At 38.3% G+C, this 15588-nt stretch overlaps 1 protein-coding gene across 4 annotated transcripts in view; it reads right to left on the bottom strand.

Moving 5' to 3' along the window:
• Positions 1-81: 81 nt before the first annotated feature.
• The window catches only part of LOC139980009 (uncharacterized), a 55891-nt gene continuing 40384 nt past the window's right edge, over positions 82-15588 (bottom strand). For all 4 annotated transcript variants that reach the window (XM_071991350.1, XM_071991351.1, XM_071991352.1 and 1 more), the window contains exons 9-14: positions 12542-12602; positions 10692-10812; positions 9519-9619; positions 4913-5140; positions 967-1086; positions 82-422 (exon numbers count right to left, since the gene is read on the bottom strand). In XM_071991350.1, the coding sequence (XP_071847451.1) occupies positions 150-422; positions 967-1086; positions 4913-5140; positions 9519-9619; positions 10692-10812; positions 12542-12602 (904 nt within the window). In that variant the 3' untranslated portion in view covers positions 82-149. The remainder of the gene's footprint in view (positions 423-966; positions 1087-4912; positions 5141-9518; positions 9620-10691; positions 10813-12541; positions 12603-15588) is intronic.

Raw genomic sequence — 15588 nt, 5'->3', positions numbered from 1 at the left:
AGAGGTTGACGTCACCCCTGAACCCTTGCCCGCAGTATCTTTCTTTCCCACCCCATCCCCACCCACCCCACCCTTCCCCGCCACCGCATTATAATAACCGAGGAGCTTTTAGCTGGTATGCACATCACTTGTTATTAAATCAGCCCAATTTACTCTTTCGCCAACACTTTATCAGCCAATATATTTCCCATGGTTTCGGCTTTGTATCTCACCCAATTCGTATGGTCCTGTAGATTGTTCTGTAGAGTTCTCTTAGAAGGATACGCCCTTATCAAAGTCATTAGATTCCGACGTACTTTAGCAGTCGTAAATCGCACGAAACATTCCTTGCGAATCATGATGAGTTCTGCACCTCTACTCACAAGGCTGACACTACATTGTTGATGGTCAATTCCAAGATCAATGTTTAACGTCGATAAACCCTGCAGCAAAATCAAATGAAAAAAAACACGAATATTAATGATTAAAACATTCATTGTTATTATTATGAGGTTTGCACCTCTACTGACAAAACTGAGACTACATTGTTGATGGTCAATTCCAAGATCAATATTTTAACGTCGATAACCCCTGCAGCAAATCAATTTAAAAAGCAGTAGTAATAATGAAGAACAATATTCTTTGTGAATTATAATGAGTTTTGCAACTCTACTGACAAAACTGAGACTACATTGTTGATCGTCAATTCCAAGATCAATATTTTTAGATACAATTCATACAAGATAAAAGCATGCTTCCGATTAATGTTTCACCTCGACCAAAACAATAACATATGGCAACAATAACAATAACCTTTGTTTTGGTTTGAATTTTTCATTCACTCGATCTGTGCGAATAAGCCCAGAACTTTTGTGAATACTTACTACACAATGGTACTGAAAAGAGATCGCCGGTTAGACCGTCGAGATTGGATGCATAACGGGGGCTTTAAGCTAGTCTATACATAACAACGCGACATCAACTTACGAATACATCACGATGTTGCAACGACTCCACTTGAACGAATACTTGAGGATCACGTGCTGTGACGTCATAAACGTCTACACATTCGTCGTCTTTAATGTCAACCGCTGTAAAGGTTTCATTCTGCAAGAGCGAAAATAGATTTTCGTTGTTTTTTTCTTCATAAAAGACTATGACGAGGGCTTTCGTGAATTTAATTCGAAACAGTCAATCGTTAGTTTATTTGGATCAGATGTAAAATACTTTTCCATTTTATAACGTACACGGAAAATTATGGAAGTTTTAGCTTACTAAACTATACATAAAGGTTATATCGAAAATATGCAGACAATTTTTGTATACTCAGTTACTTCTAATCTACTTTTAATACTCAGCCTATATTCACACACGGCGGTAGATATGTAACTTTGAAGTGAGTCGTCATCTGTAGTCGCACACCAGGGGCGGATCCAGGATTTTGAGAAAGGGGGGGCCGACATCCCGATGGTAGCACTTTAGTGATCTGCGTCCTGGGGGAGGGGTCTAGGGGGAGGGGCCCCCTCCGCTTGGAAATTTTTGGTTAATTTTGAGTGCTTAGATGCAAAATGGTGAAAAACCAGAAACGTTGCAGACACGCTTTTTTGTGCACATATTTTTGCTCGATAGACACATATTTAAGAACGCTCAACAGTGCATGTACAATGGATACACTATTATTGCGTCGATTCGTTTTTTCTTTTGTGCGAAAATTATGACGCCAGATTCACCCCAAGAAAAAACATAAACAAGATATGTTCAATGAGATAATTATGATATACTTATTAATGAAAGGGGGTGTAGGCGGTTTTACACTATCTAACGCAACGTAGTCGCCAAGAACCTAAAGTATTTTTAAGGGAGGGCCCGATAATAAGCGGAAACGGATCACCGACCGAAAATATATCGGAATTTGTGGATTATTTCTTGCTTCCTATTCAGGGGCGTAGCGAAGGTTTTTTTGTTGGGGTGGGGGTGTGGAGAATTGATTTGCCGACGGATCTGGAAGTGGTGACTGAAATGGGGGAGGGGTCTAAGGGGAGGGGATGTCCCCTCCCCTTTGGAAAATTTTTAGTTTTGAAACGTCCTTAGATGCAATCTGGTGCATATTTTAAGTCAAATTTGATTTGCCGACGGATCTGGAAGTGGTGACTGAAATGGGGGGGGGTCTAAGGGGAGGGGGTTTCCCCCTCCCCTTTGGAAAATTTTTAGTTTTGAAACGTCCTTAGATGCAATCTGGTGCATATTGTAAGTCAAATTTGATTTGCCGACGGATCTGGAAGTGGTGACTGAAATGGGGGAGGGGTCTAAGGGGAGGGGGTGTCCCCCTCCCCTTTGGAAAATTTTTAGTTTTGAAACGTCCTTAGATGCAATCTGGTGCATATTGTAAGTCAAATTTGATTTGCCGACGGATCTGGAAGTGGTGACTGAAATGGGGAGGGGTCTAAGGGGAGGGGGTGTCCCCCTCCCCTTTGGAAAATTTTTAGTTTTGAAACGTCCTTTGATGCAATCTGGTGCATATTTTAAGTCAAATTTGATTTGCCGACGGATCTGGGAGTGGTGACTGAAATGGGGGAGGGGTCTAAGGGGAGGGGGTTTCCCCCTCCCCTTTGGAAATTTTTAGTTTTGAAACGTTCTTAGATGCAATCTGGTGCATATTTTAAGTCAAATTTGATTTGCCGACGGATCTGGAAGTGGTGACTGAAATGGGGGAGGGGTCTAAGGGGAGGGGGTGTCCCCCTCCCCTTTGGAAAATTTTTAGTTTTGAAACGTCCTTAGATGCAATCTGGTGCATATTTTAAGTCAAATTTGATTTGCCGACGGATCTGGAAGTGGTGACTGAAATGGGGGAGGGGTCTAAGGGGAGGGGGTGCCCCCCTCCCCTTTGGAAAATTTTTAGTTTTGAAACGTCCTTAGATGCAATCTGGTGCATATTTTAAGTCAAATTTGGCACCGTAGAATTTCCATTTCGATATTATTTTTATGGCAGTCGGCAGAAGAAGAATTAATTGGGACCAATTATCGAACTGTGTTTTCTCTTTCACCGATCGTTGAAATAGTGAAACTTCGTGTTGAAAATGTTCAGAAAACTTTCCGGTAATGAGAAATAACAACATTCATTGATATACAAGCGAGAAACGTTAAAAATTGTGTACAATTCGTGAGCCGTGTCCTTAAGTTTTCCACGGAGAACGAATGACATCTGCGATGACGTCATTCTGAACAGAGGATAATAACAACACGTTGTCACACGATAGCACGACTCATGGGCTACGGCCTATACGGAAGCCTTCAATTCCATTTCTTTCACTGAGTTGCCGGCGATTCTGGCACTCGTCTAGCTGAGCCTGGCTACAGTAGCTATACTGACGGCCGTGACATGATCAGTTATTTGCCGAGAGGTTTTTAACTTGCAGGCGTCGGGTGATTGGATTGGTGAATGAGTTTATCAGATGAAGAACTGGAAAATCGAAATAACCGATAAAGAAGTTCCCGTTCTCCTTTTCTCTATTCAGCTTTCCTTCTTTCTTCCCCTTCCGCTCTCTTCACCTTTTCTCCTTTTGCCGACAGACCCAAAATTTGCCGACAGCGACCAAATTATTATATATAATATAATAAATCAAAAAATAAAACCAAAATCTCAAAGGTTTACTTGTTAACTCAAGGTTTCATACTAACGAAGAATCAGCTGACTCTCAAGGTTCACACGAAGCTCTTTTAGATGCTCTTATAGCTGCATTATGAGCCCATAAAAACTCGTGCACAGAAAATAGATGCATTTTGAGAACGAGACGCCCAGGCCGAATATAAAATATTCAAAGGCTACTACTGATGAAGCTCCTATAAAGTTTGAGAGCAGAAACCGGTCTAGTTGGTCATAAGAACCTACACTAGTCTCTCCTACTATTAACAGTACACTCAATTCACCTATAGGTGCAATTATGCTTCACCACGAGGAGCATGCTATAAGTTCATGTTCCTTGGGCCCTCCCTTAAAAATACTTCAGGTTCTTGGCGACTACGTTGCGTTAGATAGAGTAAAACCGCCTACACCCCGTTTCATTCAGATAATTATGATATACTTGCTAACTGTGCATTGATTTTCCCTGACAGTAATAGTCAGCACTATAGTACTGAGCCGTATCTAATTAATACGTGATGTCGCGTAGGCCTGGTAATTGCCTTAGTTTCAAATTTGGAATAAAAACGATCGCGTTTCAGGGAAGAACAGCTGGATATATATTAGGCTTTTCTTTCACCAAGTTATGCCTATTAGGAATTTAAAGTACTCCCACATAAAAAAAAACGCAACTGATTTCCAAAAAGGGGGGGCCGGGGCCGGGTCGGCCCCCCCCCTGGATCCGCCCCTGCACACGTAATCTAGCGTACTCTGGCGTTTAGTTGTACGCTATAGTATGTAATCTGCTATTGATACTAGTGTAAGATTATGCATGTGTACTCGTATTCGAGCCTTTAGAATATTGTACTTATACTCGTACTGTACAATGGGAACTTCTACTTGTACTCACGGTGTACTCACGGTGTTGTAGTATTGTGCTACGTGTCTGACACAGAGCCAATGGCCATAGTAATGACATATGCATATGAAGCATATCTGGCGTCTGCTATGCAATTCGCATTTTGCGACAGCGCCAAAGCAAAATCTACACTGTTTGGCTATACTTACACTTTAACTCATATCAGATTTGTACAAAACAACAAACAACAATATGAGTAAGTGTTCCATTTCCCTTGACATTAGTAAGAGTATAAGTACAAGTTTAAGGTACAAGGTAAACGCGAGTAACGTGTACTCTATCAATTACATTATAGTATATCATTATTATTAGTGCAATATAATAACTTCGTTTTCCTGAATATTATCTAAATTTTCCTTTCGTCACTGCGCTTATACGAAAGAGATGCAGCTTACCACGTTAAGCTGATTTGCGGGTGAGTTGAGTTTCCGTATTTCCCTATATCTACTTCTAGAATAAGATGGTCTCGAGAAAATTGTTCTTCGTTGTATGTCTTCAATGTTTGGGAATGCTACACGGGACGTATGGTCATCTTTGAGTCCTACCAGTGACGTCATGTTGACCTCTGTTTTAGCTCTGCGTAGTCGTGCGCTCGATTGACCAGTACTTAGATCTAAACTGACCTGTACGGGACGAAGCAAAATAAAGCAAACAACTTAACATTCATAATGTGTACGCTGGTTCAACGTAGATATATAATGCACATATAAAACGAAGGCAATTCTATACGGTACTGTTGTGGTACATGGTGGTTTCACTCAACGTTAGAATGTATATTAGCTGGTTCAACGTAGATATATACTGCACATATAAACACGAAGGAATTACTATACGGCTCTACTGTCACTGTGGTACTTGGTGGTTTCATTCCATGCTATTGATTTTTGCTTTGTGGTACGCACAACACAACATATGACTATATATGCATGTCTGACGAGTGAGTGTGTGTGTGTGGGGGGGGGGGGGGTTAGGGTGAACAGCCCGGGTCAATTTAAGGGCCTACGAAGACACGGAGGAGGCCGATAACATATGGGATATATGAACAGTTCAAAAGGGGGTCCCGGTAACATATTTGTCAAAGGCAACCATTCTGGTTCTCAATTGCACTGAGTACGAGAACGACTACATATTTATGAGGGTGAATTCGAGTACAATTACGTCACCGGGTCCCTTTTTGTTTATAAATCTTGAGTTTGCATAAACTGCATCATGTAAACGAGCAATTCAATACATTACTCTGTATCCTATATTTCCATGCACAAGCCCATTATCCATCTCCACCTTCCACAGGGCTGCCCCCCCCCCCCCCCGCCGACTCCACCCATTTCTTCCACGTATGATGATGACTGTTGAGATGTGCAGCAGAACATTGCTGGTCCAGTAGACAGAGAGTGATCATGGGTGAAGTGTGGAAATATAGTTATGAATAGGCAATACTATATACTTACTATACTATACTAGGCACCTATACTTTAAATATCAACGTATCTTTCCGCGATAAAGCTGTACCATCGATGTGCGGATTGAAATAGTTCTTTCTAAAAGAGATGTGTCGAGAGACACGGGCCTATAGACTGAGATGACATCTGCATGGTGATATCTCTCTATTAGCTGCAGGCCTTCTGTTTTTAAATCATCATAACTATAAGGACCAATCATCCCTCTGTCCTGTATCTATCAATTATCGCATGATGATAACGATCATTCCTATCGTGTCTCTCCTGTATCGTATCTTGACACGCAGCTGTAGTTATAACAACTATATAGTTAATTGATATACGACAGCACTTATGGAATAGGCTTCGACAGATGGATACTCTTACTCGATACGACAACACTGGAATTAATCATCACAACTTAACAAGCGAAAAAGCAAACCATATACGTGTCACCGATTTCGTGTGATTGCAGTAATAAAGCACAGGGAGAAGGCAACAACAACAAAAATCGAGCTTATCTCAAATATATATATATATATATATATAGCTGATATCCAACGTTTTGTACGAAATAATATACCCAAATGCGAAGAACTTCCCAGGGCAACCTCATTACTTATTACCACGAATTAAGACTGATAGAATCACGCAGACCATGCATGCAGCTGTCCATGTTAATTATTACGTTTATATAGAGATACTGTAGATCGTTAGTGGAACATATATCAGTTCCCTGTGATTTATCAATCTATAAACGACGAAAGGAATCTGAAGTTGTTCTATTCCCCCTTGTAAATTAATGACCCATGTCCCGTGTACGTCGTTATATACGTATACATTAACGTATATATCATACTTAATTGCATCGAAGAGTTTGTCGACATTTATTTACGATTATTACATATAATTGACATTGACGATTGGCACAGCGTTATATCAACTGTTTCACAATCTGATCAATTAACCTATGCGACGTATGCATGTTACTGTAACTAATTGACATGGGTCTATCGATGATCTGCAGGGGGAAGAAATTGGTGTACTAGATTTCAGAAAGATGAATTTAAAGATGGCATATATCATTTATCACAGAGTAACCACAGCCACAAGTATTCAAAAGAAACATCATATATGGCAGCTCCATGCTTAGTATCTGAATGTCCGATATCAAGTTTCTAGTGATAGTATAACGTATCATGTGGCCCGGGCTATTAATAGCCTAAATACACATGTATGAAGCTATATTTACTAAATGGTTACCGTGATTATGTAAAGACAGTAGTCTTTAAATAATCACGGTAACCTATGTCATAAGTTAAGATCAAGTCTCGTCTAGCAAAATATTTTAGAGCCAAAAAAACAAAAACAAACACACAATAGTATTCGACAAACTGATGTTGAAGACGCTAATATCAGACGTATTACATATTTTAATGTCATTGGTAACACTCTTGCTTTGTGTATAGTGATGATGATAAACAATGCAAGTTAAATGCCGTTATATACACACATTGGATATATCCAATGTGACAAATCGCCCCTAATAATGATACCACCTATATACACACACGTGCACAAAGTGAAGAATATATCTTTTAGACTTTGGGCAGTGTATATATACGAGTCGGAATACATCTTCAGTGGGAGGATCCCTCCTAGAGCCCCCCCCCCCCCAACACGGGAATCGGCTTCAGCAAACTCAACTTATCACACCGCCTTCCTTAGAAAATCCTAGATCCGCCCATGTTTTAAGTCCTTTCATGACACTATAACTGCACATGCGCCAAATGAAGATCTCTTGACTTCCAACATGACGAGGCGGAATATAGCTTATGTCCTGTGACAGTTGCCTTTTATTAATACTAACAGTGTCTGTGATCAAATTGATGACCGCAGGTATAAGACCAGCAGTAAAGCTTGTTTTTACATTCGGTGTCAGGACGAGATTAACATCCATTATAATAATGTCATAAGTATCGGAGCATTCGTTGGCTTATCCTGCTGTGCCCTCGACGAAAATGAAGTCGTTTATAGGAAATAACGAAATCCCTCTGCAAAATTGACAAAGACTTCCCCACCCCCTCCTTCCTGCCCCACCTTCCCTCCCCTCGTTAATTTGTTAAGCTCCAAAGTTTCTTCAGAGCACTTTCACAAGTATTGTGTATAGCAACTTATACAAACAGAGAGAGCGAGAGATTTTTATATTGTTGTAGGGAAAAAATAAGAATAAATTATAAATGAAATAAAGAAACTTAAGATATATATGATGAACGAGAGTAGAGTCTGTTTGAAATGTTATCAGACTTGACCCGCATTTGAAATCATGAAACGGCGTGTAATGTGAACCAACGGTAGCTATATCCAATGACTGACAATACCAAGAAAAAAAGTTGTCTAAGGCAAAATACAGGTTTACAATACATTGCGACCACGTGAATCGGCTTATGTAATGGAATAAACTCCTTTACAAAGTGAAACAATACCTACTTTGTTCTTTCTCTGAACAATAACAGAGAACAATTCCAAATACCACATTTGACTATAATTCGAACACAAAGCGCCGGGCAAGTAAAAGAGAAACGTATATTGCTGTGCATAGGCGTAGGAGCCCAATTTGATTGGTGGGGGGGGGGGGGGGGGGGGCTGTAACGACTTTGCCGAAAACTTTAACCAAAATATATTACCCTTCCATATTGGTTATCATTTTTCAGGAAGTCGTTACAATAATAATGATAATAATAAGTTTAACCATTGAAAAACACATTCCAATTTATTTTTCTTTCAGTTGGGGCCCCAGCCACCCCCACCCCGCCTCCTACGCATATATTGATGTGTGTCAGTACATATGTCGGTACAAAGTATAGTGTGTACGCATGTGCTTCGTGACAATACACGTGTTTCAAACGTATCCCTGCATACAAATCTTATTATATATTAACAGCTAATCTGGGCAACCTTGAATTTCTTCCTTCCTCCGTCCGCCCACCTCCCCCCCCCCCCCCCTTGTTTTTAAAATTTCTCAATATTTCACGATCAGATATAATCACGAAATGCAAATTTTGACAACTCTTATATCAAGGAGCTGTGAATTGCAGTGTATTCTATTTACATTTAAATAAAAGAAAAGGTCAATCATTGGACAATTGATCATCAATTGATTACGGTAATGAATTATTTTGGTTATTTTTGTCTGTTTTTTTTTTAAGGAACTGAAATGAATAATTTATGTTAAAATTACACAGATATCAATCAAATGCCATTCAGATAGTCGTCAGAATGAGACCAAATATTCGTGATGGGAGATTACAGAGTAATAAACATTACACCAAAAGTAATTAATATACTTAAAACAAGGGACGAGCTTTGCTGTAGAATTGTATACAAATTTACAGAGAATTCTAATCAGAGTTTGCTTAATTTTCAGAGAAATCAAAGCTTATAATGAAAGCTTCTATAATACACACTGTAAAAGCGTATAGACGCAAAGAATATTTTTAATTTATTATTTACGCTACATTCCAATAATTTTGAGTAACCGACGTAACATATTTAATCAACTTACCCTTAACTTATTATCGTCAGCGTCTGATATAGGCAGAGACTCCATTGCTTTTGTTGCTGTTATCTTATTTCTCTTTCTTCTTTGAGTTGTAATTCTGGTATCTAGAATAAAGAATGGATATTTCATCGGTACTAAGATAATATAAGATGTATATTTTAATTTCAAGTTTGTTTGTTTTATAAAATAGTACAAAAACAAAACTCTAACAAGTTCAGTTCTTATTTAATAAAGCACTATTTGAAGTCATCAAACTAACAAAAGGGGCATTTTATCTTCTTTAAAATATAGACAGAAAAGAAGAAAGAAAAAAAAAGATAATGAATAAATACTGCAGCTCAAATCAGAAGTTAAAAGGGTATAGTCAACTCAACAATACCATTGACCAATATGATATACGGATACCTGGTATGAACATCTTACACAAACATATGAATATGATTATAATATACGAAAATGGTAATTCTGTTTGAAAGATATCATATAGTTGTTTGTCCTTCTTATTTCTTTAATTTTATTTTCTGTCATAGATATGCAAGGTTTTGTATGAAATGAATTAAAATATTGACATTCTTAAAATAGATGTAATTACTGTGTTTGGTCAATATCAACACTGATTACATTCACTTTGAAAAAATGAAGAAAAAGCAAAGAGGTTTAGACCTGCTATAGAGACAATACGACATCACACATTGACAACATTACAGTCTCTCTAAACGTACATTATTCTCTCTTTTTAAACCTCGATATCTCCTTTTACAAAGTTTTCTATCACATAACCTATAAATATAAATTACTGCATGTGGTTGACTCTCCGTTTAAACTTGAACAGTGAGCCCACAATGGTATGTGGTTATCCCCACGACCGTTACAATATGATGATATATGTGACTAAAATGATAATCGATTTTGTTTAAGTTCCAATTTTTTTAAAGTTATAGGACTACTTTTAAGTTTGATTGACAAGAATACTAGAGAATTACGATAACATACAAGTTATAAACTTCTTTTACCATAGGCCGACATCTCCACGGAACAAAAAATAAGTATAAATGTGCGTCACACTACAGTCTGGTGAGGTACAATTTCTTTTGTATACATGAAGTAATCATTGATTTTCCAGTTGAAAAAATAGCAAACACGCATACTTTGTAAAAACATAAACAAAAATCTTACCAGTATAAGATCGAGATGGAAGGTAATGAAAACCAAAACCTGGATTTCCTCCTTGACGGTTCATGGATACGTGAAGTTTTGGTTTCGTTGCTGACAATTGACGTAAAACTTGACAAGAACCCTATATAGCAATGATAAAAGTGTATTACTTTCGACTATTTTATTTCCAGTTTCGAATTTCAGAGTTTCATCGAAAACTTTGACTTTCCGCGTCAATATTGGACATATTTTGTGGACCATGGAGGCTATAAAACTTGCAGCAAATATTGAAATTAAAAATAATTTCAGTTGTTTGCTCTTTTGTATGAAACGGCATTAACTCTCAGTCTATACTTAGCATGAAATGTTGTATGAGCCTACTCTACTTTATAAACAAGTAATTTTTATAGAGGGAAGGAACATTCATATGACGAAGATTTTGAAGTAATAATAATAACATTTTGTCTATATAAGACCCCATGTATAGTTTAGATGAGCCCTTTTTCCTTCCTTATACAAACTAATAACGTTATGCCTGTAATTTGATTGCAGAAAAACATTTACTCAGTTTTGATTGACAGTTAGTACTTCTGAAGAGAACTTTTCGATAATTATATTGTCATTCGAAACCCCATGGGTTCGGTTCAAGCACCTCTTAAAAACCTTCGAGTAGCTTGTGATAAGATCTTCAGGGACGATGAAAATCAGATTGATATAAACTATTTCAATCCACTGCATCCTGAATAATTAAGTGCACTCAAGAACTGGGCGGAGTAATACGGCCGTCATGTTCAAATATTTAACAGATGCTTCTTCCTGATTGGCTTACTTTTCTTTCTATTCAATTTGTTAATATCAAGCTAAGACGCTTCTGCACCAGATTGTTGTTCGACTGCAGCAGCATAGATATATACAAGTAGAGTTCCCCTTATTATGAGTAAAGATATTCAGAGGATTTCAAGTTGACGGGTTTTTCAGTTCCAATAATAATCATCATCATCATCATTATCATCATCATTATCCTCACCATCATCATCATCCTCATCCTCATCCTCATCCTCATCCTCATCCTCATCCTCATCCTCATCCTCATCCTCATCATCATCATCATCATCATCATCATCATCATCATCATCATCATCATCATCATCATCATCATCATCATCATCATCATCATCATCATCATCATCATCATCATCATCATCATCATCATCATCATCATCATCATCATCATCATCATCATCATCATCATCTTCTTCTTAAGTATCATCTTCTTAATTATCATCTTAATTATAATAATCATAATCATTATCATAATCATAACAACAATCATATTCATAATAATAATCATAATCATGATTATGATCATATCATAATCATGATATTAATCATAATCATAATCATAATTATAATCATAATCATAAACATAATCATAATAATTGGCCTGTTTCAAACACTACGCACTACTTCTACAACCGTAGGTTATAAAATATGTACTGATGCAAAATCATACGTCAGCTAATTAACGTTAATTTGAAGCATTAACTCTATTGTCACGACTCCCTACAGGTTTCGAAAGGTACGTCAGTACTCCTGCTTTAGAAGTGTTTAAAATGCAACATGTATCGTCATGTTACAGTCTTATGTTGTACTATAGACAGATCACTGCATACTCACACACAAATTATTTGGGGAATACTTTCTTGTATACCACAACACTTTGCTGGATTATACACGGTGTATCGTCTTTTGATACTAAAATAAGATATGGTGACACACTGTTTCTTTATGTTCTATTATTTTAGACTTAACTCATTCCCTAGAAGGGGATATTACAGTACCATTGGTAATGACAACATGTCTATACTTACAGATTTAACAACATAGATCCAATCGGAATTGTTACTGTCTTGAACAACCACTTGACCACGTCTGCCAACAGATAAATAAAGAGGAAATGAAAACATATTAAAACAAATTTCATGAATGCAGTATCTCGTTTATTTACACACACACACACACACATATACATATATATATATATATATGTATGTGTATATATATATATATATGTGTGTGTATATATATATGTATATATGTGTGTGTATATATATATATGTGTGTGTTCGTGTGTGTATATATATATATATATATGTATGTATAGTTGAAATATATTCAACTATTTACAAAGGAAAGCTCATAGATATCCCTATTGTTTGTGAGGGAGGGATGGACGGAGAGAGGGGGTGAGAAGGAATTACATCATACGCCAAGGGTAAATATTGTTTCCATACCTGGAGCTGGGGTCTATGCCTATACACTCTGGTGGACGGTTCTTTAGTCCTCCATCCTAAACTCGTAACAGATGCTTGATTATTTTGAGTGGCAATGCTGAAGAGAGCGTCCCTAACGGATCAGTGCACGATTTAATTGAATGAGGCCTGATGGGAAATTTCATGTGTGTCATTATCCGTTCAGGAACACGCTCCATGTATTTAATGTTTACTTTTGTTAACGTAAACCGCTCCACCTCTCCATATGCACGTTCACCAGATGAGGTCAGAGATGGTCAGGAACTTGGTGCATGTATAGTCGTCACGTGGTAAACTTCGACAAAATATGGAATGTTACTATCTTTCTTTGGAATAAGAAGTGTTTCTTGTCAGGGGCGTAGCGAAGGTTTTTTTGTTGGGGGATGTGGAGAATTTGATTTGCCGACGGATCTGGAAGTGGTGACTGAAATGGGGGAGGGGTCTAAGGGTAGGGGGTCTACCCCTCCCCTTTGGAAAATTTTTAGTTTTGAAACGTCCTTAGATGCAATCTGGTGCATATTTTAAGTCAAATTTGATTTGCCGACGGATCTGGAATTGGTGACTGAAATGGGGGAGGGGTCTAAGGGGAGGGGGTCTACCCCTTTGGAAAATTTTTAGTTTTGAAACGTCCTTAGATGCAATCTGGTGCATATTTTAAGTCAAATTTGATTTGCCGACGGATCTGGAAGTGGTGACTGAAATGGGGGAGGGGTCTAAGGGTAGGGGGTCTACCCCTCCCCTTTGGAAAATCTTTAGTTTTGAAACGTCCTTAGATGCAATCTGGTGCATATTTTAAGTCAAATTTGATTTGCCGACGGATCTGGAAGTGGTGACTGAAATGGGGTAGGGGTCTAAGGGTAGGGGGTCTACCCCTCCCCTTTGGAAAATTTTTAGTTTTGAAACGTCCTTAGATGCAATCTGGTGCATATTTTAAGTCAAATTTGATTTGCCGACGGATCTGGAAGTGGTGACTGAAATGGGGGAGGGGTCTAAGGGTAGGGGGTCTACCCCTCCCCTTTGGAAAATTTTTAGTTTTGAAACGTCCTTAGATGCAATCTGGTGCATATTTTAAGTCAAATTTGATTTGCCGACGGATCTGGAAGTGGTGACTGAAATGGGGGAGGGGTCTAAGGGGAGGGGGTCTACCCCTCCCCTTTGGAAAATTTTTAGTTTTGAAACGTCGTTAGATGCAATCTGGTGCATATTTTAAGTCAAATTTGATTTGCCGACGGATCTGGAAGTGGTGACTGAAATGGGGTAGGGGTCTAAGGGGAGGGGGTCTACCCCTCCCCTTTGGAAAATTTTTAGTTTTGAAACGTCGTTAGATGCAATCTGGTGCATATTTTAAGTCAAATTTGATTTGCCGACGGATCTGGAAGTGGTGACTGAAATGGGGGAGAGGTCTAAGGGTAGGGGGTCTACCCCTCCCCTTTGGAAAATTTTTAGTTTTGAAACGTCGTTAGATGCAATCTGGTGCATATTTTAAGTCAAATTTGGCACGGAAGAAGCTCCCGTTCTCCTTTTCTCTATTCAGCTTTCCATCTTCCCCTTCCGCTCTTTTCACCTTTTCTCCTTTTGCCGACAGACCCAAAATTTGCCGACAGCGACCAAATTATTGGGGGGTGTGACACCCCCCCCCCCCCACACCCCCCGCTCGCTACGCCCCTGTTTCTTGTACGTTATGTCAAATTAATGTCAGTTTTTATCCGAAACTTATCGTTATCTAAGCTAAGATATACGATTATTAAACACTTAGTTGCCTTTACACGTCCATGTATGCTATCTACAGCCTCCGGGCGTGGTTAACTATTTGGGGAACTCCTGGGTAAATATGTAGGAACCATTAGTAAGTATCTGGTCAATAAAGTGTGTTCTCGTTATATACTTAATGGAAAAACGATTTTTCCGGGGGCCCGACCGCGAATATTTTTTTTCCCAAACTGAACTGACACTGAAAATTATTTCAGTGTCAGTTCAGTTTGGGAAAAAATATTCGAGACCCAACCTAGCTGGCGACGACGTTTGTGCATTAAGCCATATGTTACGTTTAATCGGGGTTAACTTTCATTTCACTTATACGAATATTGTAGAATTAATCCATGTTGAAAACTGGACTCAGTCCGGATTAAAATTTCAGAGTTCGACCCAGATAAAACCTACTGCATTAACAATGGAGATTTGACTTCGAAGATCTATTATTATTATCTATAATCGCGAATTACTATATAAATATGAGTTTAATCTGATTCAACATCTTACATGCATGATAAAGTGTTACATATATAAATGCCCTGACGTCATAACAGGTAAAAAATATAACTGTGCACTTTTGAATGCATATGAGAAATATTTTAAGCATGACTGGCGTAGAAAGGAGCAACATTGCCCCGCCGCAACAATAGAGATGAACCCCCAGTTAAAGCAGAGTCTACATACACAGAAACCCAACCATGGTCTGGACTTGGGTGAAAAATGTTCTTATATTTGGCACCTTCAGACAACCAACTACGGTACCCTCTGGCATGGCTTTCTCTGTTGTTGACAGGGTTTTGTTGGAATTCCCATTTTGGTAAGTATCGGGAGAAAACTGTAAAAACTGAACTGAC

This window comes from Apostichopus japonicus, chromosome 14 (assembly GCF_037975245.1).
Source record: "Apostichopus japonicus isolate 1M-3 chromosome 14, ASM3797524v1, whole genome shotgun sequence".
In the NCBI taxonomy this organism is placed as follows: domain Eukaryota; kingdom Metazoa; phylum Echinodermata; class Holothuroidea; order Aspidochirotida; family Stichopodidae; genus Apostichopus; species Apostichopus japonicus.
The sequence above is the reverse complement of the archived record's forward strand: the minus strand, read 5'-3'. Positions and strand labels throughout refer to the sequence as shown.